This window comes from Numida meleagris, chromosome 6, assembly GCF_002078875.1.
Source record: "Numida meleagris isolate 19003 breed g44 Domestic line chromosome 6, NumMel1.0, whole genome shotgun sequence".
Taxonomy (NCBI): domain Eukaryota; kingdom Metazoa; phylum Chordata; class Aves; order Galliformes; family Numididae; genus Numida; species Numida meleagris.
In genome coordinates, this window is record NC_034414.1 from 2,313,544 (window position 1) to 2,340,976 (window position 27,433).

General features: G+C 49.0%; 2 protein-coding genes and 1 long non-coding RNA gene across 3 annotated transcripts; 2 read left to right on the plus strand and 1 right to left on the minus strand.

Moving 5' to 3' along the window:
* CHST14 (carbohydrate sulfotransferase 14) lies at positions 2,489 to 3,838 on the plus strand. Its single transcript, XM_021402101.1, is given in 2 exon segments — positions 2,489 to 2,610; positions 2,612 to 3,838. Coding segments are annotated over 2 exon segments (1,215 nt in total). The 5' UTR covers positions 2,489 to 2,503; the 3' UTR covers positions 3,720 to 3,838.
* On the plus strand, positions 7,788 to 20,433 carry LOC110401987. The gene is made up of 4 exons (XR_002440738.1): positions 7,788 to 7,902; positions 11,374 to 11,534; positions 15,648 to 16,704; positions 17,226 to 20,433. It is a non-coding gene; the product is annotated as an uncharacterized LOC110401987 (long non-coding RNA).
* On the minus strand, positions 24,590 to 27,056 carry LOC110401688 (prolactin-releasing peptide receptor-like). The gene has a single exon (XM_021403073.1). The coding sequence runs from the start codon at positions 27,034 to 27,036 to the stop codon at positions 25,951 to 25,953; it is 1,086 nt and encodes a 361-aa protein (XP_021258748.1). The 5' UTR covers positions 27,037 to 27,056; the 3' UTR covers positions 24,590 to 25,950.

Below are 27,433 nucleotides of genomic sequence, written 5' to 3' on the forward strand. Positions count from 1 at the left end.
ATGGGCTCCAATCAATTTACTGTGACTTGAGGCCGGTGAATGCGTCTCTCTCCTGCACCATCTATAGGGACTTTGGGATTCCTATGGATGAAAGGCACAATTTAAGAGCGGGCCACAGTTTACCCATACATAGCAATGACAGCTGGCCCTGGTTAATGCATTGGGCATGCTGTAAAGCCTGCATGTTTTCCCAGGCTCTCAGGCTCTCACAGTGGGAGTGGACTGAGGAGGTTGCTCTGTGCAGTTAAGTATGGGGGACAAATGCTCTGAGTGACAGGAGACCTGGATTTTTACGGTGTCTGGATGCCTCTCTTTTTAATGTGGAAAAGCAAAGGAACAGACTCTTATTTCAGGCAGCGCTGAATGTAGTTTCTTAATGCAGTGCTCTGCGTGCTCTGGCAAGCTCCACTGATAACATCAGTTTGCTTGTCAGTATGCACCAGCCTGGGGGTGAGGCTGCAGAAATAGCTACCTGCAGTGGAGAACCAAGCATCAGCATTGGTGCAAGAGCACCATGCAGTCAGCAGTGCGGTCAGGTGAAACAGCACATCTGCAGAATGCTTCCTTCCCAGTCTCTGATTAGGAGTGGTGAGAAGCCATCACCACACATCTCTAAGAGCAAACTAAATTCCATCACTTGTACTTGGGTTAGTTTACAGCTGACCCTCGGTAGCCCAAACTTGGACTTTCTCAGTGCCATTTGATGTTCTAAATGCATCTTTTCTGGAGGAAAAAAAAAATAGATCTCTGAACTATATCCCCACAGTTCTGCACGCTTCTGAACACGAGCCTTCCTCTTCAGTTATCATATGAAACTACGCCAGACCTACAGCTATAGGTCCCATCCATCTCAGGCTGGATGGGGATGTGAGCAATCTGGTCTACAGGGAGGTGTCCCTGGCTATAGCGAGAGAGTTGGAACTAGATGATCTTAAAGGTCCTAACCCAAGCCATTCTATGCTTCTATATCACAAATGAATAGAAACAAAGGAAAACGAGGAAAACGAGCAATGCAAGGCCAGCCTACGTTCTAAGCAATAAAAATCTCCCTTGGCTGCTTTGGAAATAGCATTAGTGCCTTTACCAGAGTTCACTGTAATCAGTCTTCCTGCTTTCCAGTTGGGGCCGATTTGCATACCTGTGCTGCAGATAACACCTAGTGGCATGGCTTCAGTTTACTCTGATATGAGTTCAGAATTGGATCCGTGGACCTGCTCTCTGAAATCATATCAGGAACCGGATAACGTTACAGATAACGCAGGTTTACTGCTGCCCTTCTGTTTGCAGCGTGGGATATACGGCACCTTCCTAAAGCTAGTGCTATATTTACATCGAGATAAAACCATAAAGTGTAAAAATAATCTAGCTTCAGGCACTCACGCTTCGCTACGAATGCTTTGTTTACCCTGGTCGACAAAATGCTCTTGGCTTCCGATCAAAGAAAACTAAGTGGAAGCTTCTTTCTCTTGATGTCTTTTGACAGAGAGAGTCCCTGGAAGCCTTGGTAAGAAGTGCAAGCCTGGTGGCATGCTCTGAAGGCACGCTGAAGAAAAACAGGCTGAACAACGCACTTATGACGTGATTTCTCCACCGGAAAGGGCTGTGTTTAGAGCAGCTATGAAGATGCAGTTTCCACGCTACCTGCTGTTCGGGCTGCCTGCGTGGCTCCCGTTGCACCTCTCTGGTTACAGCTTGTCCCCGTGCTAGGGCTTACCTTAGGCCGAGGTTGTGTAAGGAGAACTTCAGCTCAACTCGTTCAGCAAACGGCAGGGATGAGGCTCAGGGGCAATTCCTGCAGAGGTTTGGGGGGCTGCTGTCCCTTGGCTTGCAGGTGGTGGCATATCTATCCTCAGCCCTGGCTCGCGGAGCGCTGCGGCCAGATCACGAGGTATTAAATCCCTTTTCTCCTTTGGCTGCTGAGACCGTGCAAATGGCAGCACATTAAAGGCGTAACTATTAATTAAGGGAATCATAGAATCATCGAGGCTGTTAAAGACCTCCAAGACCACTGAGTCCAACCCATCCCCACCATGTCCTTCAGTGCCACATCTCCATGGCTCTCCATGACCTGGTGGTAGGCTGGGGCAGCCGGGCCCTATGGGAGCTACTCTCCAGGATGCCCCTACAGCCCCCTAATTAAGGCCTGTACAAAAGGACTAATTACAAGCTGGGCTTCGAGCTGTGCCAGCCTCCATCTGCGCTGGGTTAGAACCTGACATCTTTGCAGCGGGGGATTTACCACAAGAACCCAAAGCCGGGGGTTAGTGGAGTGCAGAGGGTCCGCGCAGGTGGATTGTGAGGGTCTGGAAGCCCCTGCGTGGCCGTAAGCACCTTGCAGAGCCATCCTTGAACGCGGAGCAAGGCCCGGAGGCGCTTTATTTTCTTCAATTTACGGTGGGGGGAGGAGACCGCGAGCCTCCAGAGAACCGCGCCCCGCCCGCAACGCAGAAGCCCCGGCAGGGAGGGAGGGAAGCGGGCGGGCGCGGGGCGGGGACGCCGCGAAATGGCCGCCGGCCCCCAGCCCGCCTCTGCGGCCGTCACTGCCGGCTGCCGCCCCGCCTCGCCCTCCTTCCCCGCCGCCGGCTGCTAGCCCCTCTCCCCGGCATGCGGAGCGGCGGAGGCTGAGGCCCGGCCCGTCCGAGGCCATGTCCCCGCGGGCCGCCTTCCCCGGGGAGGTGCGGCGGGCGGCCGCCTCGGCGTGCAGCCGGTCCCGCCTGCGGAGCGGCAGCACGGTGCTGCTGCCCTCCATGCTGATGTTCGGCGTCATCTTGGCCTCTAGCGGGCTCCTCTTGATGATCGAGAAGGGCATCCTGGCCGAGGTGAAGCCGCTCCCGCTACACCCGTCGGCCGGGGAGGTTTCCCGGCGGGTGCAGGCGCACGGAGGAGATCTGGAGCTCGAGGTGCTGCGGGACATCCGCAACCGCACCATCCGCTCGGTGTGCGGGCAGCGGGCCATGCCCCGCAGCGTCTGGGAGCTGCCGGCCGGGCAGCGGCGGACGGTCCTCCGGCACCTCCTGGTCAGCGATAAGTACCGCTTCCTCTACTGCTACGTGCCCAAGGTGGCCTGCTCCAACTGGAAGCGCATCCTGAAGGTGCTGGACGGGGCGCTGGAGAGCGTTGATGTCAAGCTGAAGATGGACCACAAGAGCGACCTGGTGTTCCTGGCGGACATGAAGCCGGACGAGATCAACTACCGCCTGAAGAACTACTACAAGTTCATCTTCGTGAGGAACCCAGCTGAGAGGCTGCTGTCGGCCTACAGGAACAAGTTTGGGGAGATCAAGGAGTACCAGCAGAAGTACGGAGTGGAGATAGTCAGGCGGTATCGGAAGAACGGGGGGAAGTCAGCGGGCGACGACGTGACCTTCTCCGAGTTTCTCCGCTACTTACTGGACGAGGAGGTGGAGAGGATGAACGAACACTGGATGCCCATCTACAACCTGTGCCAGCCCTGTGCCGTGCGGTACGACTTCATCGGCTCCTACGAGCGGCTGAACGAGGATGCCAACCATGTCCTGGAGCAAGTTCAGGCACCGTCCTTCATCCGCTTCCCCGAAAGACAGTCGTGGTACAAGCCCGTGACGGCAGAAACGCTCCATTACTACCTGTGCAACACCCAGCGCAAGCTGATAAAAGAGCTGCTCCCAAAGTACATCCTGGATTTCACTCTCTTTGCCTATCCCCTTCCAAACATCACCAGCGAGTTCTGCAGGCAGTGAGGTGGTTTTTTGCTTCAGGATCTGGTGTAAACTCTGCAAGGTTTCACTAAGACAGCCGCAGGGCAGGGGAAGTTCAGGTTGGATACTAGGAAAACTTTCTTCTCCAAATTTCTTCTCCAGAAGGGTGGTCAGGTGCTGGAAAGGGCTGCCCAGGGGGGTGTCTGAGTCACCGTCCCTGGAGATGTCCAAGAAATGTTTAGATGTTGTCCTCAGGGACATGGTTTAGTGGGGAGATACTGGTGGTAGGTGGACAGTTGGACTGGATGAACTCAGAGATCCTTTCCAACCTTGGTGATTCTATGATTCTATGCATAATTTCCTAACTTTGTACTTCTAAAGCACTCTTCATATAATTTTATATATTGCTTTTTCTACTAGGATACTTTTTGTATTGTTCCAATTCAAAGATGTACATACGCCGCTGACTTGAGCACAACAGCTTTTGTAAATCTATTTTTGCTTCAAATTCTTTTTATGACCCAGCACAGAAAACTTCTGTAAGGAAATCAAGAAATAGACATATTTTAAGTATTCCTCATCCCTTTTTTGTACCTTTAGCCCTACACGGTGCACAGCTGAATCAATCATGGTACAGTGGCTGATGCACTGAAAGGTAGCGCTGTTAAATGTGGCCCTAGGTTCGACAGGAGGTGGTTTTGCAGGTAGAAGAAAAGACTTCTAAGCTTGGGCCTATTTATCTTTTATTTTCTCATCTATAGATGGTGGGTAAATGAGGCTGGCTTTTTTGTTGTTGCTTTTTTTTTTTCTAGTGACAACAATAATATTTCTGTTGTTTTTTTTTAATTGTTAACCATTGAAATAGAACTAGTGTTAGAAAAACCTCATTTTTTTTGTGACTTGAGATGTGAAAATGCAAGTTATTCACACAGCATAACACTATCAAGTGAGGCATCGAGCTTCTTCTCTTTCTCTTTGAAATAAAGTGATACAAGGTTCCAATAAAATCAGAACCCATCGTGGCACTTACAGTAGAAAAGAATAGAGGCTGACCCAAGCTGCACCAGCTCACAGCCGTGCATTGCAAAATGCGCCATGGAAAATCTCCAGCCACGTTTGAAGCAACGGCAATTTGGGGTTTAGTTCTCCTTTGCTGGATGTGCACACCGTCTTCCTCGCTGTTTGTATTTAATTATGACTGTTGAGTTTTAAAAGTTTGGGAGGTGCTGTACAATGTTCTTCTGGGGGGGCTGTGTCCTCCTTTTTAATAAAGTTTTTATATGAATGGGTGTGTTGCTTTGAGCTTTTTCTTCAGCATTAATGTTTATTTTCATTCTCAGCGTAAAAGTATGACGAGTAGGTGATTCCTGCCTTCAGTAATTTCAGTGTCAGAGCAGCGGTAATGAGTGGAGAAGGAAACTCATCCAAGCCAAAGGGTGAAACAATTCCACGACACGGGAACAGGATGAAAAGCAGCAGCAGAATAGGCCCCTAATTGCTGTGGATTTGGAAAATGGATTACAGCAGGGACTTGGTGGATTAATTTTTTAAAAAGGTGGAAGGAAAGTGAAGAGGTTTCTGTCTTTTTTTATAAAAGATGGCTGAAATTGCCTGGAAGGAGGGCATGGAGGCACATCCGAGTGAACTCAAGGTGGAGGGATGGAAAATCCTGCCTAGGGCAATCGGCCTAAGTAAATTAATAAATTTACTCCTGGTGAAGCTGCCTCCCCTCTCTGCTGAAGTGAATTCAGTCTGGCCTTCAGGTCTGTCTAACTAGGAATGAGTTGGTTGGACTCACTGTCTTTGTGAGGCTGAGGGACTATTTCCTACTTGTTTGGCAACTGGGCTTTTAATTAGCAGCTCATTTATCTGTAATATTAAAGCTTCAGGCTGCTTGTTTATCTGCTGCACTTTCTGTTCTCCATACTCATATTTTTAGTCTCTTGTCCCCTTAATCTCATTTATTGCATTCAGAAGGATTCTGCTTTTCATGGACTCTTCCCTTATGCATTTATGTCATTGATTGCCTTTTTAAATAAGAGCAGATGGCCTTCTCCCAGCTCCCTATACTCTCCCATGAGAAGGATTTCAATGAGGGCAAAATCTGCAGAACCTCATTGGTTGAGCAGAGATTTGTCCCATACCTGCAAAAGTGCAGCCACCTGAAGGCTGCTGAATGCAAGTATGAAAAATCAGTTGGGTTTCCATTAGTGATAACTCATTTTAACTCATGGCAAAAAAAAATGCAATTTCCTGAGAAATCTTTTTTGATTTTTTTTTTTTTAAATAATCTCTTAGCAGCAGTGTCATTTCTTTTTATCAGGTGTTTCTCTGGTGTGGGGTAACTCCTGAGCAAATTCCACAAGGACCTGGAGAATGGAGAGAGGAGCAGTTTAATTCCGTCATCTATGGAGAACTTCTGAAAATGTCCTTCTGAATTGTCATGATGGTATTTTATTTTGTCATTAGTCCCTTCTTAGGCTGGCTTACCTCAAATAAGAGGCATTTTGCACTCTCACAGATGTTGCCATTTATGCGTGCTGGTTTATTCCTTCTTCTCTGGTGACTCTTGGAGCTGCCGATCCAGTCCCTTCCCTGGAGATGATCAAGAACCGTGGAGATGTGGCACTGAGGGACATGGTCGTGGGCATGGTGGGGATGGATTCGGGTTGGGCTTGATGATCTTAGAGGTGTTTTCCAGCCTTAATGATTCTATGATTTCTACCAAACTTGACAGAAGAATGCTGGAAGGAAAAAGACCCAACAGCAAGGAGGCAGCATGTGGCAAAGCTAACAACCAGCTTCCCAAACTGCTGTAACTCACCCATTGCCAGGTCTCATCTTTCCTATTGCTCTCTTGGACTGGAAGTACCTACAGTCCCTGGAGGAATCTGAACCGTACTGTTAGGACTGAGGTTGAAAGAAGAGAAATACTGGTGCTGTAATTCATCTGCTTTTAACAACATAAGGTAAACATACATAAATGATACCGCTCAGCATGAAATCACAGAGAATTCCCTGTTCACACAGGCAAGTACTTATGCTCTGCTAATTTGTATGATAGTTTTCTGCTTTAGGAATTGATTATAGGCCAAGACTTACACATGCAATGTTGTGTGTCTACAGGCAACCTAAACAAGCATCGTGTTCCCCTTCGCAAAGTACTAAAACCAGTCAATTACAGCCTGTCATGGTGATATTTTGTGTTAGTTTGCTGGGTTATTTCTCATACTTCACCTATTGAACTCAACATCGATTCACTTGCTCATGGGAAAATCTGATTTGGGTGATCCTTCTGTGAAACGAGACTCATGCATCCCACTGCTTCATGGAAGAAGACCTCAGTGCCTGCAGTGATGGAAGAGGGAAGGGCCCTGCTTCCCAGTGCTTAACCAGCTGAGAGCTACGGGAAGTCCATCCCTGCTCCATGTTGGTTAAATAATAACAGCGTGTTGCCGAGCCAACTTTCTGAACGCTTTCCACGTTGCACTAGGACTGCAACAATGAGGAAGAAGTGAGCCGCCTAATTTTGGCATTCAGAGCCACTGCTTTGACTTCCCCCTTGGAGAAGGGCAGGTCACAATCCCCCATTGTTTCAAAATGTCGTTTCACATATTGTCTTGCTTGCTGATTCCAGCACTAGGAGGTCTGGAAAGCCTCGTTTCAGCATCGCTAAAGCTGCTGGTTTGCTCAAGCTCAGGGATTTCACATCAGGCAGAAGAAATGACTTTGACCCCGATGACTCAAGGAGGATGCATGGACGCTGCGGAGCCAGCACTGGTGACGGGGAGCACTTGCTGAGCCAACGATTGGCAGCTGCAGCCTGGGCTCTTTGTCCTTCCAAACCAACTGCACTGCAGCCGGCCACTTGCAGGAAGAAAAGGGTTTTATGCATATTCCCTCTGGTCGCTGCAGCTGAGCTCCGGTGCACACATCAGATTTTTTTTTCCTCTTTCCTGTTGCTTTTGCAGAAATAAATAACTTCCTTGACAGGCTCTGGTGCTGAAGTAAGTGCACGAATGCTGCCAGTCTTCTTGCTGGCTGCTAGCCATAACCCTGTGTCTAACAGGAATAAAACTGTGGCTGCTTGCTTCAGCGTCTGCACAAGGCAGAAAATCACGTTTACTTCTCTTTGCATGCTGGAGCTAATGCTGGGAGCTGAATTTTTGGGAGGGTGTTGACTTGAATGGTATCATCCTTTGGGAGAAGAAATACCCATCTCATGGTAGGAAGCAGGGGAAAACTGCTCTGGGTGAGACCTTGGGGTGCAAAATTTCAGGATGAGGCCATTGGGATCCTCGAGGCTGAGATGTGCAGAGGGCTTACGCTATTCCCGTTGGCAGATGAGCCAGGTGTGAGCTGGTGTCCTCGTATCCCATCAAGGAGCTAGGGAAGGCAGGACAGCTAATTTGCACGAAATGTTCATCATTTATCAGTAGTGACAGCTCGTGTTCAGCAGAAGCAATGAGCCTTGTACCCTCAGGCTGTGTTTTTTGTTTCAGCAAGTGCTCAGCATCACCCTACGTGCAGATTTATTCCTCTGGATGGGGCTTGAGTTGGCTGATTCATTCAAAAGCAGCCTTACAATGAAACATCTGCCCAACAATGCTCCCATTCTTAGAGAAATTACATGGAGCGGGTGGGAAATGTGGTTTGAAGTTCGTGGCTCAAACTCTTCCTCATTGTCTATCCATGGAGTTTGGTGGTAGACCAAATCATGAGGTGTTGCCCTCGCTTCCTCATTGAGTCAGTGCAGTCCTTAAAGTTAAGTAATGAGCCGCAAAGAGGAAGTCTTTTGGGACCGCGTGCTGAATTCCGTGGGAGCGCTAGGGTTTTCGAGAGCAATGCCTGGATGTTCTGGATTTCAGTATTTGTGTATTTTAGAGGGAGCTTGATCTTCCCCAGGTTAGCATGAAGTGAGAAATGAGCGTCCTGGCTTCAAGTGAAATGCAGCCATTCGGTGGCCAGGTGGAGAAAAGCTCTTTTATCTCCTGTAATATTCCTGAGGGGGGAAGAAGGAACGGGAATGGGGACTGCAGTCGTGCTCTCCTTGATGCTGGAAGGAAGGCACTAACAAAGTCCCCATGAAAATGCTAAAGGAAAGGAGAGGATCTCAGCTCTGGGAGAGAGAAATGTCCCCCAGTAATGTCGTGGTCAGGAGAGGAGATTCCCATTGCATGCAGGCTTCCTATACACTCCAAGGTAGCTGCATTATATTGCTTCTTTTGGGCCATCTCCTAGCGAAATAGAAACCTCACAGCAAGAAAGCAAGGGCATTTTTGTTCAAAAAAATAAAAAGAAAAAATCCCACTGGTTGCAATCACGCCTGCCTTCCCTTTGCAGCTAGTTTTGATGGCCTGCTGAGCATCATTGATTAGCGCTTGGATATCAGTGGCCAGACGAGGCAATTAGGAATGAGCAGAAGTGTAAAAGCTCCGGCTTTCTCCCTGCTAAATGGCAGAAGCAGAGCGTTTAATGGGAACGAGTGGACAGGTCCATGCACGGGGATGGCTCTCAGCCATGAGCAGTCCCGGCTGGACGCTGGAGGAGTGCCCCGCTCCCCAGCTCTTAATGAGCTCCTTGCTCCCTGCAGGAGGGATCAGAGCAGCCCTGTGTGAGGTTCTTGGTTAGGATTGCATCGCGTCCCGTGGTGAAGGGCTTTTAATCAGCTCTGGAAAGGGATTTGGAGAAGCGGTGTTGGGCAGGTCAGGCACGGGGCAGCCCGGGGACTGGGTCTGATTCAACTCCTCAGAACAAATTCTTCGGATTTCCTTCCAATCCCTCAGATAAAACGGCTTCAGGGCAGATTTTGGCCAAGAGCTCTGCTGATGGATGAGCCATTTTGTCGAGAAACAAGACCGACTTCAGCAGCTGCTCGCTCCAACAGCTACAACCCTGGTGTGCACACATGGAAGGGATTTAGGAGCAAAGCTGTCGTTTTTATGACCTTTATGATTCCTGAGTGGAGTCCTGGTTTTGCAGAATGAAACAGCCAGGTCCCCAGGCTCAGCTCCAGCTTGAAGCCGCGCATTAACACAGCTCTCAGTGGGAATGACCCAACCCTTTCAGCTCCCAGAGAGGCTGCAATGAGGTAGGATACATTGGTGCAGCCTCCTCTCAAAAGCACACAGAAGGGGGTTAAACAACAACAGAGGGAGGGATATTTCCCCAGCAAGCATTTTGTGAGGTAGATCCCATGCAGCGTCTTTCAGCTGACCTCCTTAACTCCTGGCTTTTCTCATCTCCTTATGTCAGAGAATGAGACAGGACGGGGATGTTTTCCGTCCCTTCCAACTTCCCTGGCGCTGCCAGCGCATGCTTTCCATTACAGCTCCATTCAGCAAATGGTTTCAGCGCGCAACCATGGCGTCACAGGCTATTAAAAAGAATAATAGAGGAACAACTGTGGGAAAAGGGCTGTCATATTTTCAGCTCCCCCGGTGAGGAGCACTGAGCCAGGCAGCAGCAAACCCCGAGCACTTCCCTCGCTCTTTTTCTTGTCGTGCCGTCACGTCCCTGTCTGCAAGCTGGGTTTTATGGCTCAATCCTGGAGTGTTTTGCTCCTCTTTTTCTCATTGCAACGTGCGTGGATTGCAACCCCGGAGATCTCCATCACCGGTCTGAGCAGCTGCTCAGCGCCGTGTAACTCCTGGCCTGAGCTCCCAAACACTGCCTTTGTCACCAAAACAGACCCCATTAATCAGCACAGCTCAATCCCAGCACCTCTGCCCCACCTGAAGCTGTGCTTCATCATCAGATGCTTTGGTGATGCACGAGCCCAAAATCTCCATCTGCCCTCAGCCTGGCTGGTGCAACTTATAGGCTAGGAGTGCTGGAAAGCTGGAGCAACACCCAAAGTTTTCCCAAAGAGTTTTGCCAGAGCGTGAGCAGGAATTTAAGGCAGCCCAGGTTCTTCTGGCAATAAATCAGCTCTGTTCCTATGAGGGGCCAGAAAGGCACGGGGTGATGACACTCAGCGTCTGCGCGTGCGTTTTGGCTGCAGGGCGATGGGGAGAAGAGAAAAAAGAAAGTGAATTGGTTCCTATAGCAGGAAAAATATTTGGCAACTGAAGTGAAGCAGTGCTTGGGGCTGTTTGCATCTGACTGAGCGTGGGCTTCAAACGCACACCAGCAGCCCCAGTGCTTGGCAGCTGCTAGGAAAAACAAGAGGTTTCTGCACAAAAGGGGGATGTCTGCCCCTGCATGAGAGGCAGCTGTTTGAAACTGCAGGGTGCGAAAAATGGGGGGGGAAAGGTGATTTCCCTTTCTGTCATACCACTGTGTGGCATCTGTGTGAAATGCCACGGATGAAAGCAATGCAAGAGGAAGCAGGATTTATAGAATGAGAGGTGATGGCCTTAATCAGCGCCAGTGGGGGTTCTGCTTGGAGATTAGGGAATATTTCTTCTCAGAACGAGTTGTCAGGCATTGGGATGGGCTGCCCAGGGTGGTGGTGGGATCAGCATCCCTGGGGGTGTTCAAGAACTCTGGAGATGTGGCTCTGAGGGACGTGGTCAGTGGGCAAAGTGGGGGTGGGTTGGGGTTGGACTTGATGATCTTAGAGGTCTTCTCCACATCTCCATGGCACCCCAGCTGATCCGAACGATGGCAGCAGTGGGTTGGCCTTCCAAGCCTTGCAAATGGGAAACAACGGGGCTCTTTGGGGCTAAACCATGTCCTCCTGCTCTGCTGGAAGGCGTAGGGCTGTGACTGCTGTATCTGTTTGGGAGCATCAGGAAATACAGAGAATAGGAACATGCAAAGAGCAGCAGCAACGTGAATGCCCGCCATGAGAACCTCGCTGAAGCCGTGGCTGCTGTTTTGTAGGCTTCGTGAAGATGCTGGAATTACAAATGGGTGAGTAGAGCATAAATAGCTAAATAGGAAGGCGATGGGCTCTGCTTTCTGCCAGCAAAGGAGCAGAATTGATTTAGAATTGAGGAGCAGGGATTGCAAGGTGCGCTTTGGGGCTGCCAACCTGTTGGTAGCAGGGAGGAGGGGATGCTGGGGGCAGCTGTGAAAACATCTAGTCCATTGCAAAAAAAAAAAAGCTCTTTGTGCTGGGCAGGAGGGCGTGTTTGTGTTGCTTGTCCCTGCTGTGAGGGACAAAGCAATGCAGGAGCCGAGAGGGAGCTTGGCAGCGGCTGCAGCACTGTGATGGGGTAAAGCCCCATGTTTTTTGCCCCTATTAAGCTCCCCTTTCTCAGCAGTAACACTCCCTCCCTATATCTCTGTGATATTTGAGCTATGCCCTGAAGTTTCCCGTACCCGAGCTTTTCCCTGGGGCAAATCTCTCCCATCCCTCCCCCCCCTCCCCGCCCTCTCTGCAATGGGGTTATTGGGACGTGAGCCAAGAGAATAGATGGCAGCAGGAGTGAGGACATCCCCTGAAATGAAACTTGTTTGCTTTAGGGTCTGCTGCAGGTTTTACAGGGTCGTTGCATGGTTTGCACGCTCATCCTGTCTCTTTTCAGCTCTCTGCACCACGGTTCCTGCATGGTTTTTCTTCCTGAAGCTCTTGCTCCAGGCTTCGTGCATCTGATTTAGCTAAGGGTTAATGCACATCTTACCAGGGTTTATTGCACGCTTTCCTGAATTGGAAAAAAAATTTTTTAGGAAAAGTTCTACGGGGATTGATGCACATTTTCCTGGGTTTGCTAGGATTTGCAGGCTCTGCCAGCTGCCCCCTCCCTTACACATGGCCCCACAGGGCTTGACAGCATTCCCCACCCTGCAGCGATTGCTGTCAGGAAGCAATCTGGCACACAACGTGTTTAGAGGAGACCGATGTCTTGGAGCCACCGAACCATTTAATTGGCAATAAATACAGCCCACATGTAAATAATTACGGAGACCCGGAAAACAGCGTTGTCTTCTGTGAGCTGGCAGCCCGCAAACTCCCTGTGGCAAGTGGATAAATGAAGATCTCTTGTTATAAGGAGGAAGGGGCAGCAGTGAACCTGCCCTGGGATCCGCTGGTGATGCTCTGGGAGGCGATGGTCGCCGCTGCGGTGCAAAGGGTGATGTGCCCTTGGCTGAATGTAGGGGAACGACCCCTAAAAATTCCTCCCTTCCCACCGATGGCCAGACCAGGCTTTGTCCATCCCATCAGGATTGTCGCCGTACCCTCTTTGGCCACGTCTCTAGGGAAGAACAGCTGAAAGGATCAACCCCAAAGTTTGGACATTTATAAGCATTATTTTTCCGGCACGACAGGTTTTCTTTTGCCATTTTTCCGTTAAAGCTGCTGTATGCTTGCTGAATTTAGTTTGACTACACGATGGAGACTTTTTCCTCCGTTAGCCTCTTTGCCCTTTATCTGTCCCATTTAGATTTAACCTCACTTCCCGTAAACTCGCTTTATCTCCTTATCCCATTTCCTTTTCTTCTGACGCTGAAGCACATTGCACAACGTTGGCACATCCCTGCTTACAAAACATTTTGTGAGAAGTCACCACCCAGGAGCTAAAATTCACCCTTATACTTACTTGTGCTCTGTAGGTAAGCGTTGCAGTACCCATCTTCTAAAAGAAACCACATGGACTTCATGGACTTCTTCATGTTGACTTCTTCACGTTGACTTCTTCATGGTCTGATCTTTAGGTGGCTCTGTGTGGAGCCAGGAGTTGGGCTCCGTGATCCTCATGGGGTCCTTCCAACTTGGGATGTTCTATGATTCTATGCTGCTTCTTTACATTAGGGGAATGGGGCTTACAAGGTAGCGTGCAGCGAGTTGTTGGGATAAATGGGATAAGAGCTGGGTGGGGGGATGGGAATCAGAGCCGTGGGGAAGGGAAATGTGGATGCTGGAGACTGGAAGGGATGTCACTGAAGTTTAGGTGGTTACAAGAGACAGAGACATCTGAATGGAGTCTCCTTGTGGACAACAGAAGAAATAGGGACCACTGGTGCACATCTGGACAGGTTTGGACAGCCTGTGCTGAGAAGAGACCACTTCCAGCTGTGTGTATGAAAGCTCAGAGCCAAGCATCTGTGCCAGAGAGGCCAAATGTTGGAGGAAATTATTGACTCAGAAGATGGCGAGGCCCTGGCACAGGCTGCTTAGAGGAGCTTTGGGTGCCCCATCTCTGGAGGTACTCAAGGCCAGGCTGCATGGGACCCTGGGGAGCCTGATTGCTGGGGAGCAACCAGCCCGCAGCAGGGATTGGGGGTGGGGGGCTTTACGGTCTCTTCCAACCCAACCACTGGTTCTGTGGTCTTTGAGGACCCTTCACAACCCAACCGTTCAGTGGTTCTGTGGTTCTTGGGGTTGGGGTGGCTTTCAAGTCCCTTCCAACCCAACCATTCTATGGTTCTATGAAATTTTGGAGAGAGAAATTGCATCATGGTGCATTTATCACAGGGCACATCTGGATAATACCTGCACCACCGCATTTGGCATCCTGAAGTTGCCCTGATACCCTACTTGGATAAGGAGCTGTGTCATAAGGAAGGGACCCCAGCTCCCCACTCCCATCTCAGAAGGAGCAACGTCAGCCCAGCAGTTTGGCATTTCCCTGGGGTTTAGGGGTTCCTATAGCAACAGAGCACTGCTTGTGGCAGCTCTTACCTTTATGGCAATGAAAGAGTGCTCATGCCTGTTTTCTGAAATTAGTGCCAGTCACCCTGCACGCTGCGTGTTGTCAACATGGTTATACTAATCAGCAACCTGTACACAAGCTGAGACAGAACAGGGGCTGAAACCATTCCCTATGCTTGTGCCCACGGCTGGGGGATGCATGGAGGGGGGTCTGTCCCCAAAATGTTGCTGCCATATACCAAACAGGATTGCAGGATGACCCCATCCCCACTGTGATAAAAGCCTGAAGGCTTTGCTTATCACCCCCCAGAATGTTAAAACTGCAGAGGAAGTGATGCCCGGGCGGTGGGTTTTAGGGGCAGATCCCAGCCCCGCTCCATCCTTGGCTTGTGGCTGAGCCCCAGTGGTACCCAGCGTACTGAGTGATGGGGATGCAGATTTTTGGGAAGGGGATGTTGTCACCAGCCCAGGGGAAAATGAAGAATTAAGTATGGTAAATGCCAGATTTTTCTCAGAGGGAGGATTTGGTAACTGTGGAGGATAACGAAGGAACTTCTCACCATCTGCTATGGGAGCTGAATGAAGGGTAAACTGACTGAATGAGAGGAAAACTGGGGCTTAAGAAATCATCATTAATTTGCCACAGCTAGACCTTGCTGTGCTTAGAGAAATTAAAACGCGAGCTCTCACATTCATCCTGCGAGTAGCTCAGGAGGAGAAGGTACCAGGGGAATGCATAATGGGATGGAAATGGGTCCATTCATAAATCACTCCCAGGAATTCACAGCTGCTGAAGGATTTGGCAGGTCATGGAGTGGAGCGATCCAATGGGATCCAGGGCATTTCCCCATCTCCCTTTCAATGTAGCGGAGAGGAAATGGGATTCAGCTTGTCTCAGTTGAGCAATAACACAAGTGGTGACGTCCAGCAGTGCATACAGACTGTATGCCCACTGGAAATTGTCGCCTCCTCAGCTGCCAGTGGGGAGCTCAGTTTCAGCCCTGGGGGGTTTGCCATCGCAGGCTTATGGCTGTGAGTTAAACAGGCATAAGCTTGAGTTAAGCGAAATAATTACCTTAGCTCTTCAGAAATCAGGCTTCTAATCCCTGGCAGAAGCAGCAGGGGTGGGACGGAGGCAGTCCACGTAGAAAGGCAGCCAAAACGTTCAAGGAATAAGAATGGGCTATTTGATGTATGACTTTCTACGGCATAAAAGCAAGGTGAATGTTTGGATGCTGAGACGCTCCCTGCCTCAGATGGGGAGAGAAGTCCGGTGGTTTCTGGCGCTGGATTTTGGAGGACACCAAGAGCTCTTTGCACTCTGAATGCCACAAAGCACATATTTACTCCATTGTTTGTTGTTTTTTTGGGTTGGTTTGTTTTTGTTTGTTTATTTTGGGTTTTTTTGTTTTTTGTTTTTTTTTTTGCAGAAATGCCAAGGTCAGAATTTCTGCCATCGAACTATTTGATGACATTGCTCCGGCAGGTCAGCATTACGGGATGCAGAAGGGCAATCTTCATGCTCTTAGGGCAGTAACTTCCATGGGCTTAGCTCAACGTTAAGGATTCGCCAACTCAGGAAAGCCAGGCTGCTCTTGGTGGACTCAGTGTGCCATCTCAGGGCAGTTACCTCCTGCCAGAAATAGACTTGCCAATGGTTTCCATTAGGTCCTCTGGACAGAAGACAGCAAGAGGTGGTGTGGTGTCATGTGAAAATGCTCCCCTCCTGTCTGGCCCCATTATCTGTTCAACATTTGGATGAGAAGAAATGGCAGTTTTCTTAATAGATTGGCTTCAAACCCATGAACCCATGAGACAAACCAGGAGGGGAAAAGGGCTCCTGTAGCACAAGTTCCTTAGTCTTGGCCTATCTGCTATAGCCCATTGCTGTCCTGGAGCCAACCTTTGTGCAGACCTTAGATTTCTGGAGCTAAGCAGTGAATGAGTCCAACCTCCCCTGCCTGAGGCCTGTCTATATTTAACTTGTTCTGGAGGTGGCCGAACTTTCTCTAACCCAGCTCCTGCAAAAGCTCAGATCCCTTCGACAGCCCCAGCTGCCCTCCTTTCTCTGCAGCAGAGCCATTATCTTGGTGTTAACCCAGGGAGGGATAACAACATTTTCCAGCTCCCAAAACTAAAATTTCAGCACAAAACCTTTTTGTCTGTTAAACTACATAGAAACACAGCAGCTGAGGACCATATTTCTGCAGTTTTTGACACGAGATTAATAAATCCAGATCCTCCCTACTTCTTGACCAAGTCTGGATTCATCGGTTATGGACCACTGTGTGGGAACTGCTGAGTCCCGGCCTGAAACACTGATTGAGCACCTGGAAGAAAGACCCAGTCAGCCCTGGCAGCACAGCTGAAGGCAATTCACCTCTTAGGCCTCATTTAAGGGCTGACTGCCACTGAGGAAGGATCTCTTTCGGGAGATCCCTTCTTGGTGGAAGTCTTTCCCTATGAACCCGGAATCTTCTGATACAGGTGAGCAATCTACTTCCCTTCCCTTGTAGCACCTTGCTATTGTTCTGGTCCTTCCTCCTCTTTTTAACACCTTTTCCATGGTGTTGGTCTTTCCGACCACTACACCCACCAGGGGTGATGCTGGGTTTGGTGTATCGGATTTCTGACCATTGCTTGGATGAAAAAAGCAGGAATAATGGGTCATTAAGCTTTGTATGTGGTTGTGGTTAGTTGCTCATCCCATGCATTGTCTGTCCTAGCTTTTCAAGTGCAGTGCTCAATCTGCAAGATGTTTCTTGCCATCCTGCTGCAACGAAGGGAACGGGGAATTAGACAGTGCTCTTGCTCTGTTAGTGTTTAACACACATGTACTCCTAAATTGGTGGTTCCTAGAGGAACTGTTGTGACCCCAAGCAATGATCTACGTGGCAGCAAAGCAGAGGAAATGTGCTGTGCTAGTACCCACTGAGCAGAATGACTCGTCTGCATCCTGCACCGAAATGAATGAGTCATAGTTTTCTTTTTTTTTTTTTTCTCCACAGGCTGAATGACTCCTTATTCCTGTAGAAGCAGGAGCGCTCAGGTCTGCCAAGTCCCACAGGCTCCAGTAGGGAGCAAATTGCTGGAAGAGGAGCTTGACAGCCTGAAACAGTTCAACGCCAATTTGGCCAGTGATGTCAGCTTAGTAGAACTGGGGCCAGCTGGCTTCTTTAGGGGTGATCTCCTGGAAGCTCCAACCCTTTTACTGCCTGAGCCTCCTGCTTAGGACCTTAAAAAAGTGCAAAGGACTGTGAAGAGAAGCAAGGAGTTATTGCTTATAGATCACGCTTCCCTCTTTACCTGTACTGGGTGAGGAAAAAGGACTCCAAGGAGAACGTGCCAAGAAACATGGAGATGGGGCACTGAGGGACATGGTCGGTGGGCGTGGTGAGGGTGGGTTGGGGTTGGACTTGAGGATCTTTAAGGTCTTTTCTGACTTTTATGATTCTAAGGTGGGCCGTTTGCTGGAGCTTGGCCATCTGTGGGCTCCCTGGGGCTCTGCTGCTGTTTCCAAATGAAAATGTACTGGGGAAATAATATTGCAAAATCAGTGTATTGCTCATAGTGGTTAGGACCAGGCCTCTGAGAATTAAGGTCAGCATCAGGTAAACCTCTGGGAGTCTGGCAGCACCATGTTAACCAGAGCAATGCTTTGAGCCAGAACAAAATGTGGGCAGTCCACATCCGTGATGAAGCTCTTGCGGAAGATTTTCACCTCTATTATCTGACTGTCTTGCCGCAATTCTAACCTCCCTCACAGCTTAATGAAGCAGGGATGGGTTTATTTTTATCTTCTGAAATCCATGTAAAAGAGGCAAAGTCATCTGAGCACCTCATTAGCCCTCCCACCCTTTCCCCATCCTTAACCGCTTCTCATTCAAGCTGAAGTGTGAAGTGGCTGTCTTGCTTCTCTGCTTACTTCTGCTGAGCCCTAGGGACTTGAGCATCATTGGGAAATGTATGGCATTCGCTTTTAGGGCTTTGGGTTCCAGCCCAAACTGAAGAGACCGGAGAGATGGATGTGTACATGGGTGTCAGCTGCCCTTCTATGCCACCTCATTGCCTCCCTATTTCAATGCCTTCTGACCTCCTGCCTGGCCACCAGGCTGTTTTCCCACTGCCATTATGGGGAGCAGAGTGAGGGAAAGAGTGGCTGCCAGGTAAGACGTTTCCAGAAAGTGTGACACTGAATGAGGGCATCAATGTGCTGCCTGGCATGTACTGGGGAAGCCCACCTGTCTGTGACCTTTGTGCAGGAGCTATTTCTACAACACTTATCAGTCAGGGTTAATAAGAAAGCCAAGCTGGATCTTATAACCACAATAAGTCTTTACTCTAAGACAACAGCTAAATTAAAAAAAAAAAAAAGACACTAGAGAAGGAAGCTTGGACAGGAAGGAGAGGGGTTAGCACGTCTTTATATGGGTCTGGTTACTAACACACTCATGCACACACTGGTTTTGAATGAAGGAGAAAGATGGTATTTCAGCCTGGCCTCCATGACTGAAATCTGTTTGATGGTCACAGTTCAGCAGAGGGAGGGTTCTCTTCTAGTGGCTGTCAGCTGCAGTCACTGCTGACAGCACAGCAGAGCAAAAGTAGCAAGGTAATAACGAATGGAAAATTACCAGGCTAATTTTATTTGCTGTGCCTGATTGGAAGACAAAGGAGGAAATTTCCAAGAGACGATTCAGTACACATGAAAAAGGAATCAGCAGCCTTTCATGTACATTTATGAATAATGCTCCATCTCAATTTATTTTGAAAGGAAGGGGAAAGTGCTTTAACATTTGCTGCCGTGGGAGAAAACTGAATGGTCATGAAATAATGGCAGTAATACCTTGCGTGTATGTGAGCTCTTTCAAATGATAATATTTCAAATTATTTCTAAGAGAAACAAATAACTATTGTCTTTCTCTTCCAAAAGAGGCTAGGCTGGAGGAAGAGGGGTGGAATTTCAGGTGGTGGACCTTGGAGTTGCCCCCAAAGAGCTGTCTCTGGGTTGCGTCAGCATCCTGGACGCTCAACAGTAAGGAAGAAGCCAACACGTCAGTAGAGATGAAGAGGAGGTTGGGGGGTGGGCAAGAACAGATTAGCTCAAAATAGCCTGGATATCAAAATCACTAGCTATAATCAATTTAAAGAGGGTCGCATAAGCCAAGGAATGTGGCCATCCATGTAACCACAGAATTACCAGTTTCCAAGCCAACTGAAAACAAGTGGTCTTGAATGCTGTTGGGCCTTATTCTAGCAGACTGGAGAGCTGCAGACCAGCAAGTCTCAGCAAAGAAGGCAATCAGGTCTTTAAACACCTGTACTTACAATGTGCTAGGAAAGACTGTGAGAGTTTCAGCCCAAGAAACATTTGTTTGAGGTCACATTCTGCCAGCATTGAAACATCTTGGGAACCACAAAGATCTTCACAAATTAAAAATATTTTCCTCAGCTGAAAAGCAAATCACCTTTGTACCTCATCTTGACAGCTAAACAGGCATTATTCTCAGAATTGGAAACTAGCTCAGATGCATGCAATCAAGAATCAGCTGGACATTTGCAGTGTGCACGGACCCCAGCCTTGGCCTCTTCATTAGTTGAACCAAGTCAACTGATAAAATGTTCAAGCAACATGTGGATGGTTGCAGAGGGCTACTGTTGAGTCTTTGTCCCAAAGGTCATATCCTGCACTCAAGACTCTCATACTAATTTAAAAATAAACCCCTTAGCTGTCTATATTTTGGATAATTTAGCATCTCTTCAGCTCCTGGCAACGGGAAAGCTATTTGCAGGTTGTTGCTGAGACCAAGAGCAATACCAAGCTGGCGAGAGCATTGGGTTCTGAGCCATATTTCAGCTGAGTAAAGAGACTGCAGGGAGAAAACCTGCTTAGGCAGAATATTAGGCAAAAACCTTTGTAACAGAGGATGGTTCAACAAAATTACCCCATTTATGGCTGCCAGATTGCAGCAGAGCAAGCTGAGAGGATCTTGTTGAGGGAAGTGGCATGGAGTCATCCTTCGTATATTACATATTTTATCTAATTTACTTCCATTAAGTGAACGAATTGTGTTCTTTATGTGTACCTTTGAATCAGAGACTGTGATGACTGGATTTGTGGACTGATTTTGAATTTATTCTCAGAAGACACTTGGGTTTTAGCTCCTCCTTACAAAACAGTGCTTTCCCATCTCCTGCATGTAATTTTGGAAGATGAACAAAACATCCCAGCAAGGAGGGGAGGTGGGGGGAGGCTGGAGATTTGTTCTCTTGGTGTTTGAGAATCGCAAATTCCAGCTGAGAGTGGAAATACAGAAGAGGAAACATCGTACTCTTTGTAGAGCAGTTCTCCAGGATTGTTTTTCTTTTTATGGTCCTGGAGACATAAACTGTTTTGGATTATGTGAATATGTAAAAGAGATAGAAAGGGGGGGAGAATGAGAATATGCAGAGGCAAACCTGCTGTGTGCCACCCCACAGATGGTGAGGCTCCTCTTTCAAAGCTGCCTTCCTCAACCCCTTTAAAACCCGTGATCCCTAGCTGACGGGGAAAAAAGATGACAGGAGGAGCTAATTAGGGCAATTTGAGGAGTTTTAATTAAGAGTGAGGTAATAGAGCTTGTGATGGAAGGAAATTAAGAAAGAAGGAAAGGATTGACTCTGGATAACAGCCTGTGATTTCCTATGGTACCCTTGGTTGGAGGGAGGGCTGTTAGCCCAAGGCAAGTCATAAAAATGCCATCCTTTTAGGTCAATTAAAGCTAAGTGGGACAAAATAGTGGGAAGTGCAGATGAACTCTGTGGGAGGGAGGGGCTGTGATACTGCCCCATTCTTTCCATTTACTAGACTCAGAGATGCAGCCTCAGTTTTGTCTGTTTACCATTTGTTATAGCACAGAACCTACCAGCTCTGCCCATTCAGTAAATGCCTCTAATTCAACCTGGATTTTAGGAGAGGTTTGATTTGGCTTTGAAACTGCAGAGATTTTCATCAGTGGGTGGTAACAAGCAAAAAAAAAAAAAAAGAAGAAGAAAAAGCCAAGGGACCTGCAGGAGAGAGGCCTCTTTATTTTATTGGTCACATCTTGAGAAGAGTGGAGTTTATTTTTTCATGGAAGGACCTTGAAAGAAATTGTCCTCAAGAAACAGGTTTGTATCTTGGGCCACATCCCCTATAGATATGTCATGCTCAGTGTGGACAAGGATCTTTGATGATGCCGTGGATGTGGGGACGGTAAAAGCATAGAATGTTGGAGTAGGAAGGGACCTTAAAGACCACGCAGTTCCAGGCCCTGTCACGGTCAGGATGGCCACCCATTAGATCAGAGGTGAGCTTCACATCACAGCATCCTATGGACCATGATTTTGTTAAGCTGTAGATCTTCAGCAAGACCTTGAGCAGATCAAACCCATACCATTGACACGCAGATGGCCAAAAGTCATCATTCCTACCCATTCCCACAACCCCATCCCTGTAGGAAATCCCTCTCCTTCCTTAGCCCCTTCCTCCTGGGTCTTTGCAGACTGCTGAACCAGAACCTACATCCGCTGTTGTTGCTGGTCTAGTTCCTTTTTTGTTTCTTTTCTGTTGTGTTCAAGGAAAAAATAATTGAAACCTGTGTGTCAGCAGCAGCTACAGCATGTCCCAGCTGCATCTCTCCTTCCAGCTGGCTAAGAGTTAAAGAGGAACAAGTCCCTACAGCTTTCCAGAGCAAGAGGATAAGGAAACAAGGGCTGATGGTGGAGTGAATATGCTTATTTAAGACTTTACATTGCATATGTTCTGATTTTTCTGTTTGTCTTCCCTGCATCGTTAGCCAAAGGTCAAAAAGATTTTGCTTACGGCTCTTGTTTGCTGTGAGACTAAGCAGGAGGAGAGTCTTCCTTGTAAAGCCCCGAGCACTTTTCAACACCACGCACCAGTAATATTCTCCAGACCGCTTCATCCCACAGGGGGAAAAATCTGTATAATGTCTGGGAAAGCTTCCTCCTGCCTCAAAACATGTGCAACAGCAAGAGCAGTTGGCAACCCTCTCAGAATGGCATCCCTCTTTGACTTGGAGGATTTGCTGTAGCTTTGGGGTGCAGGTCCTTCAACTCCGGTAGAACTCCAAACTTGTCCCCAGCATGCTGAAATGGCCTCTTCTTCACGTGCTCATCACAACAAGAGAAAATGAAATAAAATGGCCTGGGCTTTGCTAGCGGGATTTTGACATCTGGACAACAGGGCAACAGAGCTGTGTGAAGCCTGGGCTGGGCATGGGGGAGAAAATCCTCCCTCTCCTCGGTTCTCACGGCATGTAATGAGGTGGAAAGGTCGCTGAAAGGTTTAGCTCTGCTTGTAAGTGAAACGGGGATTTGGGGATTTCCGCGCGGCATTTAGCGAGGGGAAGCTCTGCAAGCCAAGGCAGGTGGAGCCCATTCTCCCTTCTTCCCTCCTGGGGACATCCAGCTGGCACGAAGCATCGCTCCTAATGAGGACAGGTCTCTATTGTTTGGGATGCCTCGCTTATTTCAAACCCAAACCACATGCAAGCCCCATGATACTCAAGTGCTAGCATCTATTACAAGGTGGGATGAATACATCCCTGGCTGTTTTAGCTCCCTTCTGCAGCAACAATGTGGGGTTTTTTGAATTGCTATTGGCTTGTTCACATTTTTAAGGATTTGTGTGGTTATTTCCCTCCTCGGCTTTGAGTCGTCCCTCCCTCCCCTGGAGTAGCACAAAGCTCTCAAGCCACGCAGCAAAACAAAGCGATCCTTGCCATGGAGAACACCTGTCTGCTTGCAGCGAGAACAGCCCAAAAATCCGAGAAGAAAAGGCCCATTTGCATTTCTGTTTGTGTTGTTTGATGTTGCCTACCCACCAAGTACAACTGGATCAAGCAGCACTTCAGCACTACAGGAACTGTTGAGCATCCCGAGCACTCGTGTGATTGGACTCGTCTTTGGGTTTTGACTCATAGGCAGTGCTCGCTGTGCTGAGCAGAGGACCTGTGGTTGCAGCCTTACTAAAAGCTCAGAGGAACGAAGCGATGCTCACTGCCTGGAGAACACGAGCCCAACAGCCAATCTATCCATCCTCCCATCCACCCATCAATCTATCTGTCTGTCTGTTCCTCCATCCTCCCATCTCCATGCGTCTCCTCTGCCACCACACGCCTGAGAGTGCGGCACAGCCTGAGTGAACCTAAATCCCGGGGAAGGAATGTAATTATTTTGAAAAGCATTAATTTAAGAAGACGATCATGAGCTCTTTGCTGCATCCCACCTGATTCATCCCCATCGGAGGCATCCTCTGTGCTCAGCAGCACGACGGGGCTGGAAAATGTGAGCACTGGGTGGCTTAATCACTCTTCAATCTCCTTTTTTTTTCTCCCAAGTTAATTGAATGTAGAAATAATCACATCAGGCAGAGTGCTGTTGCGAGCACCACGTGCTCTCTGGCAGCGTGAGGGCAAATGGGATTTAATGCACAATCCCACATTTGTGCGGAGTTCCCAGCCCCATTCATTTTCCAACTGCAAGCTACCAAAATCCTTTTAGGAACTCTGGGATGTTTTAGGGCCTTTGCAAAGCTTCCCATGGAATGTCAAGTGGAGAAAAATCTCAGTACTCATCTCACTGCCCTTAGTGGCTCAGACATCCTCCTGCTGCCACAGCGCACCAAGACCTCGAAGCAATGCTGGCTGCCGGGAATCTGCCTGCAATTGGAGCTGTTGGGTGGGAAACCCTCATAGTTCAGCCCTAAAAATATCCAGTTTATGCGTACCAGCATGAAAAATTGCTTTTAAGCTTTATCACCCTTCCCTTTGCTGGGTTTTCTCATTGACCACTCACTTTCTCATCCTGGTGTTCTTGTCTTTGAAGTCCTTAATGGGTGAGTTTACTTTTTTTTTTTACATGAGAATATGCCCAGAGAATTGGGGTTTTGTACCTTCTCCTATAACACTGGACCTTCTTGTGAACCCAAGCAGAAGGCCATGGGGCAGCAGACGACTGCACCCCAAAGCTGAGCAGCATGAAGTGGCTGCTGAGACCCATGATGCGCTATTGCAAAATTTCAGGTGGATCCGGGGTACGGGCGGTGCTGTAGTGAGAAGTGCAAGCCAAGAAAGCACATTGTGAGACATTTCCTTGTAAAGAAAAGAAAGAAAGGGACTGCAGAGCAGTGTCATAGCAAAGCTCCCCTGAACACCTCAGAGCTCCAGCCCTGGGTTGCTAGCTGGACCCTGAGCAGCTAATTGATTGTTTTCCTGTGATGGGATCAAGCTGCACTCAGGGGGAGTGACTGCAGGCCATATTTTTTGGGCTCGAATGAATACAAACACACAGCCTGAGCTTTTTGAAACCTTTATTAGCAGAAGGGACAAGCAGCGACCCAGGCTTTGCTCCACCAGCACAAGTGCTTCAGCCTCAGTCCCGAGCACAACCCTACGTAGCCACAAGAAAGCTGCAAGACGCCAGCAATGTGAGCTGTGTTGTGCTTGATGGGTTTCCATCTCATGCTCCAGGATGGCCACTGGGGCATGTGAAGGTCTCAGCAGTAAGGTGAGCCAGCAGCAGGCTGTTTCCTGAGGCTCTCAAGGTCCAACCAGCATCTGGAGACACCAGAGTCCAACCCACAATTTATTCAGCAGTTTTGGGGTCAGAGTAGCCCACGACCAGGATTCCCACCTCTGCCCAAGAAACACATATGCCATTTTAAACCACTCGGAGTGAAGACTGGGACTTCTTCCTCAGCAAGCACACAGCTTAATACCATTCTTATCACCCACTCCATTCCCTTGAGCCCCAGCTGGCCCACCTTGTTTGGCTGCACGCTTCTGGCTGAAGAAACTGGGGCTATTCAATGAGGTTACAGAGATGAGGTTACTCAGAAGGACAAGCAGATGATGGAAGTGTCCCCACACTCAGCACAAACTGTGGCTGTGTGCCCTCCACGCCAGCTGGCAGAAAAATGAACGTATATTGTCCTTTCACCAATGGACTGCAATTTCCACAAAAAAATGCACAGCTCTTAACTGCTAGTTGGGAAAGCTGGTGTTATTCCAGAGGCAGAAAATGCTATCTGTTGCTTAGGAACAATCTTTATCCTACAAAATGACGTGTATTCCAAAGACTTCTTTAAATGCACCCAACATCTTGCCCACCCCTAGATACACCACAAGGAGATGTCTTTGTGCTGCAAATACAGCACCAGCCCCTTAGCATAGTCAGATAGGATGTGTATATGCCCCATCCCCAGCCTTCCTGCACAACCCTGTGGTACAGCACAAGCATTTCTCCTTGCACACAAAGCAAGCACTCATATCGAGGCAGGTTTTGACCGAGCCAGTGTGTTTTGAAAACCGAAGCTTATGGAACACTGTCTCACAGCAGTTATGCACCCAGTCGTTAATCCAGATGTATGTACGTTGTTCTATTTCAACAAGGCAAGTAAAAGCTGTTTCACTGATTCTTCAGTCAGACCAGGTGGGAGCACCCACCAGTGCACTATGGGGGCTAGTGGGTAAATCCTGCTCAGGAGTATTCTATTTTCACGTGGCTGCGGTGTTTGTTGTTGTTGCACTGGTGTGCTCTGTGGCAAGGAACAAAATGTCCTTGAGCTGCTCAGAAGTGCTGCTACTTGAGGACGGACATCCCATCGCTTGGTTCCGTGGTGCTCACTCTCCTTGCCAGGCATGAGCACCTACATCCAGGTCCAAAAGCAAGTCTGGAGGGGAAGTCTAGCTAAGAGAACCTGGTTTGCAAAGCTATCTTATCCGAGAGCCCAGCTGGGGCATCTGCCAAAGTGGAGCAGGTGTTGAACCGAGAAGCCTTGTAGGACACGACGCTGGAGTTCTTCTTCTTGCGGTAGAAGTAGCTGCTGAGGTGGAAGCGGAACTTGTCATGGAGGGAGGCATAGATGAAGGGGTTGTAGCAGGCGGAGCTCATGGCAACCAGGTGGCATGAGACCTGGATGACGTTCACGTACCTCTTGTCCAGGATGGTGAACTCCTCGTCGACGTCTCTGATGAAGTTGACCACCTGGAGGGGCAGCCAGCAGACTGCAAAGCAAACCACCGAGATGGTGAGCACACGGAAAGTCTTCTGCTTCGTTTTGCTCCATTTGTCTTGGCAGGGGTAGGCGGCCCCCGGGACGTTCCTCCTCCGCAGGTGGTAGGAGATAGCACAGAAGGAGACCGACACCGCCAGCAGCGGGAGCATGTAGGACAAGAGGAGCATCAGGCAGGAGTACAGTAGCCGCTCCCTCTCCTCATGCTTCCAGAACTCCTCACAGATGATCATGTCGTGGCCGATGGCGTTGAGATCCAAGTACTGTGTGTGCAGTGAGGTAGGAGCAGAGGCCAGGATGGAGAGCAGCCAGATGCAGGCCACAATGCAGCCACAGGACTTGCAGCTTATCCGCCGGCGGATGGGGTAGGCCACGACAATGTAGCGGTCGACGGCGATGGCGGTGAGGGACAGCACCGAGACGAACACGGTGGTGGCCTGCATCAGAGTGACAAAGTAGCACATGAACATCCCAAAGAGCCAACCCCGCACCTCGAAGGCGTAGGAGACAGTCAGAGGGACGCAGGCCAAGCACATGATGAAGTCAGCCGCCGCCAGGTTGCCAATGAGGAAATTGGTGGTGCAGTGCAGCTTCTTGGTGAGAGCAATGAGGAGGATGAGGAAGAGGTTCCCCGTGCACGCCACAGCCACCAGGGTGGCGTAGAGCGGGATGAAGAGCGGCTTGAGCTCCAGCAGGAGGTCGAGGCCTGTGAAGAGAGGGGCTGAGGCGTTCTGCCAGGAGTCATTGGGGAGCTGTGCCATGACAAGGGCTCAGCAAGGCTCGACCCTGGAGAGGAGAGAAACTCACTGTGGTTGTGCTTCTGGGCGGAAAGACCAGTCCCTGTGCCTAGTTCCACCAGGCTTAGGTCCCCGTAGTTGCACACCGAGGCTTTGGTGTGGAAAAAACAGGGAGTGTGGCTACGAAGTGGTTAACTAAACAGTCCTGCTGCTGCTGTGAGCTGCCCGCTGGGGAAAGCAGCTTGGGATGCTGGATGGAAAGTAATCTGAGCTGACACGCAGCGGGGAAATAAAGGCACCCGCATTTCTTCTTGCACTCAGTGTCTTGCTGTCAGCCTTTCTCCCTGCCTCCAGCCATACAGCTGGGCAGGAGGCTCCAACACATCCCAGCCTGCCCAACATCTCCCCTCCCATTACTTCA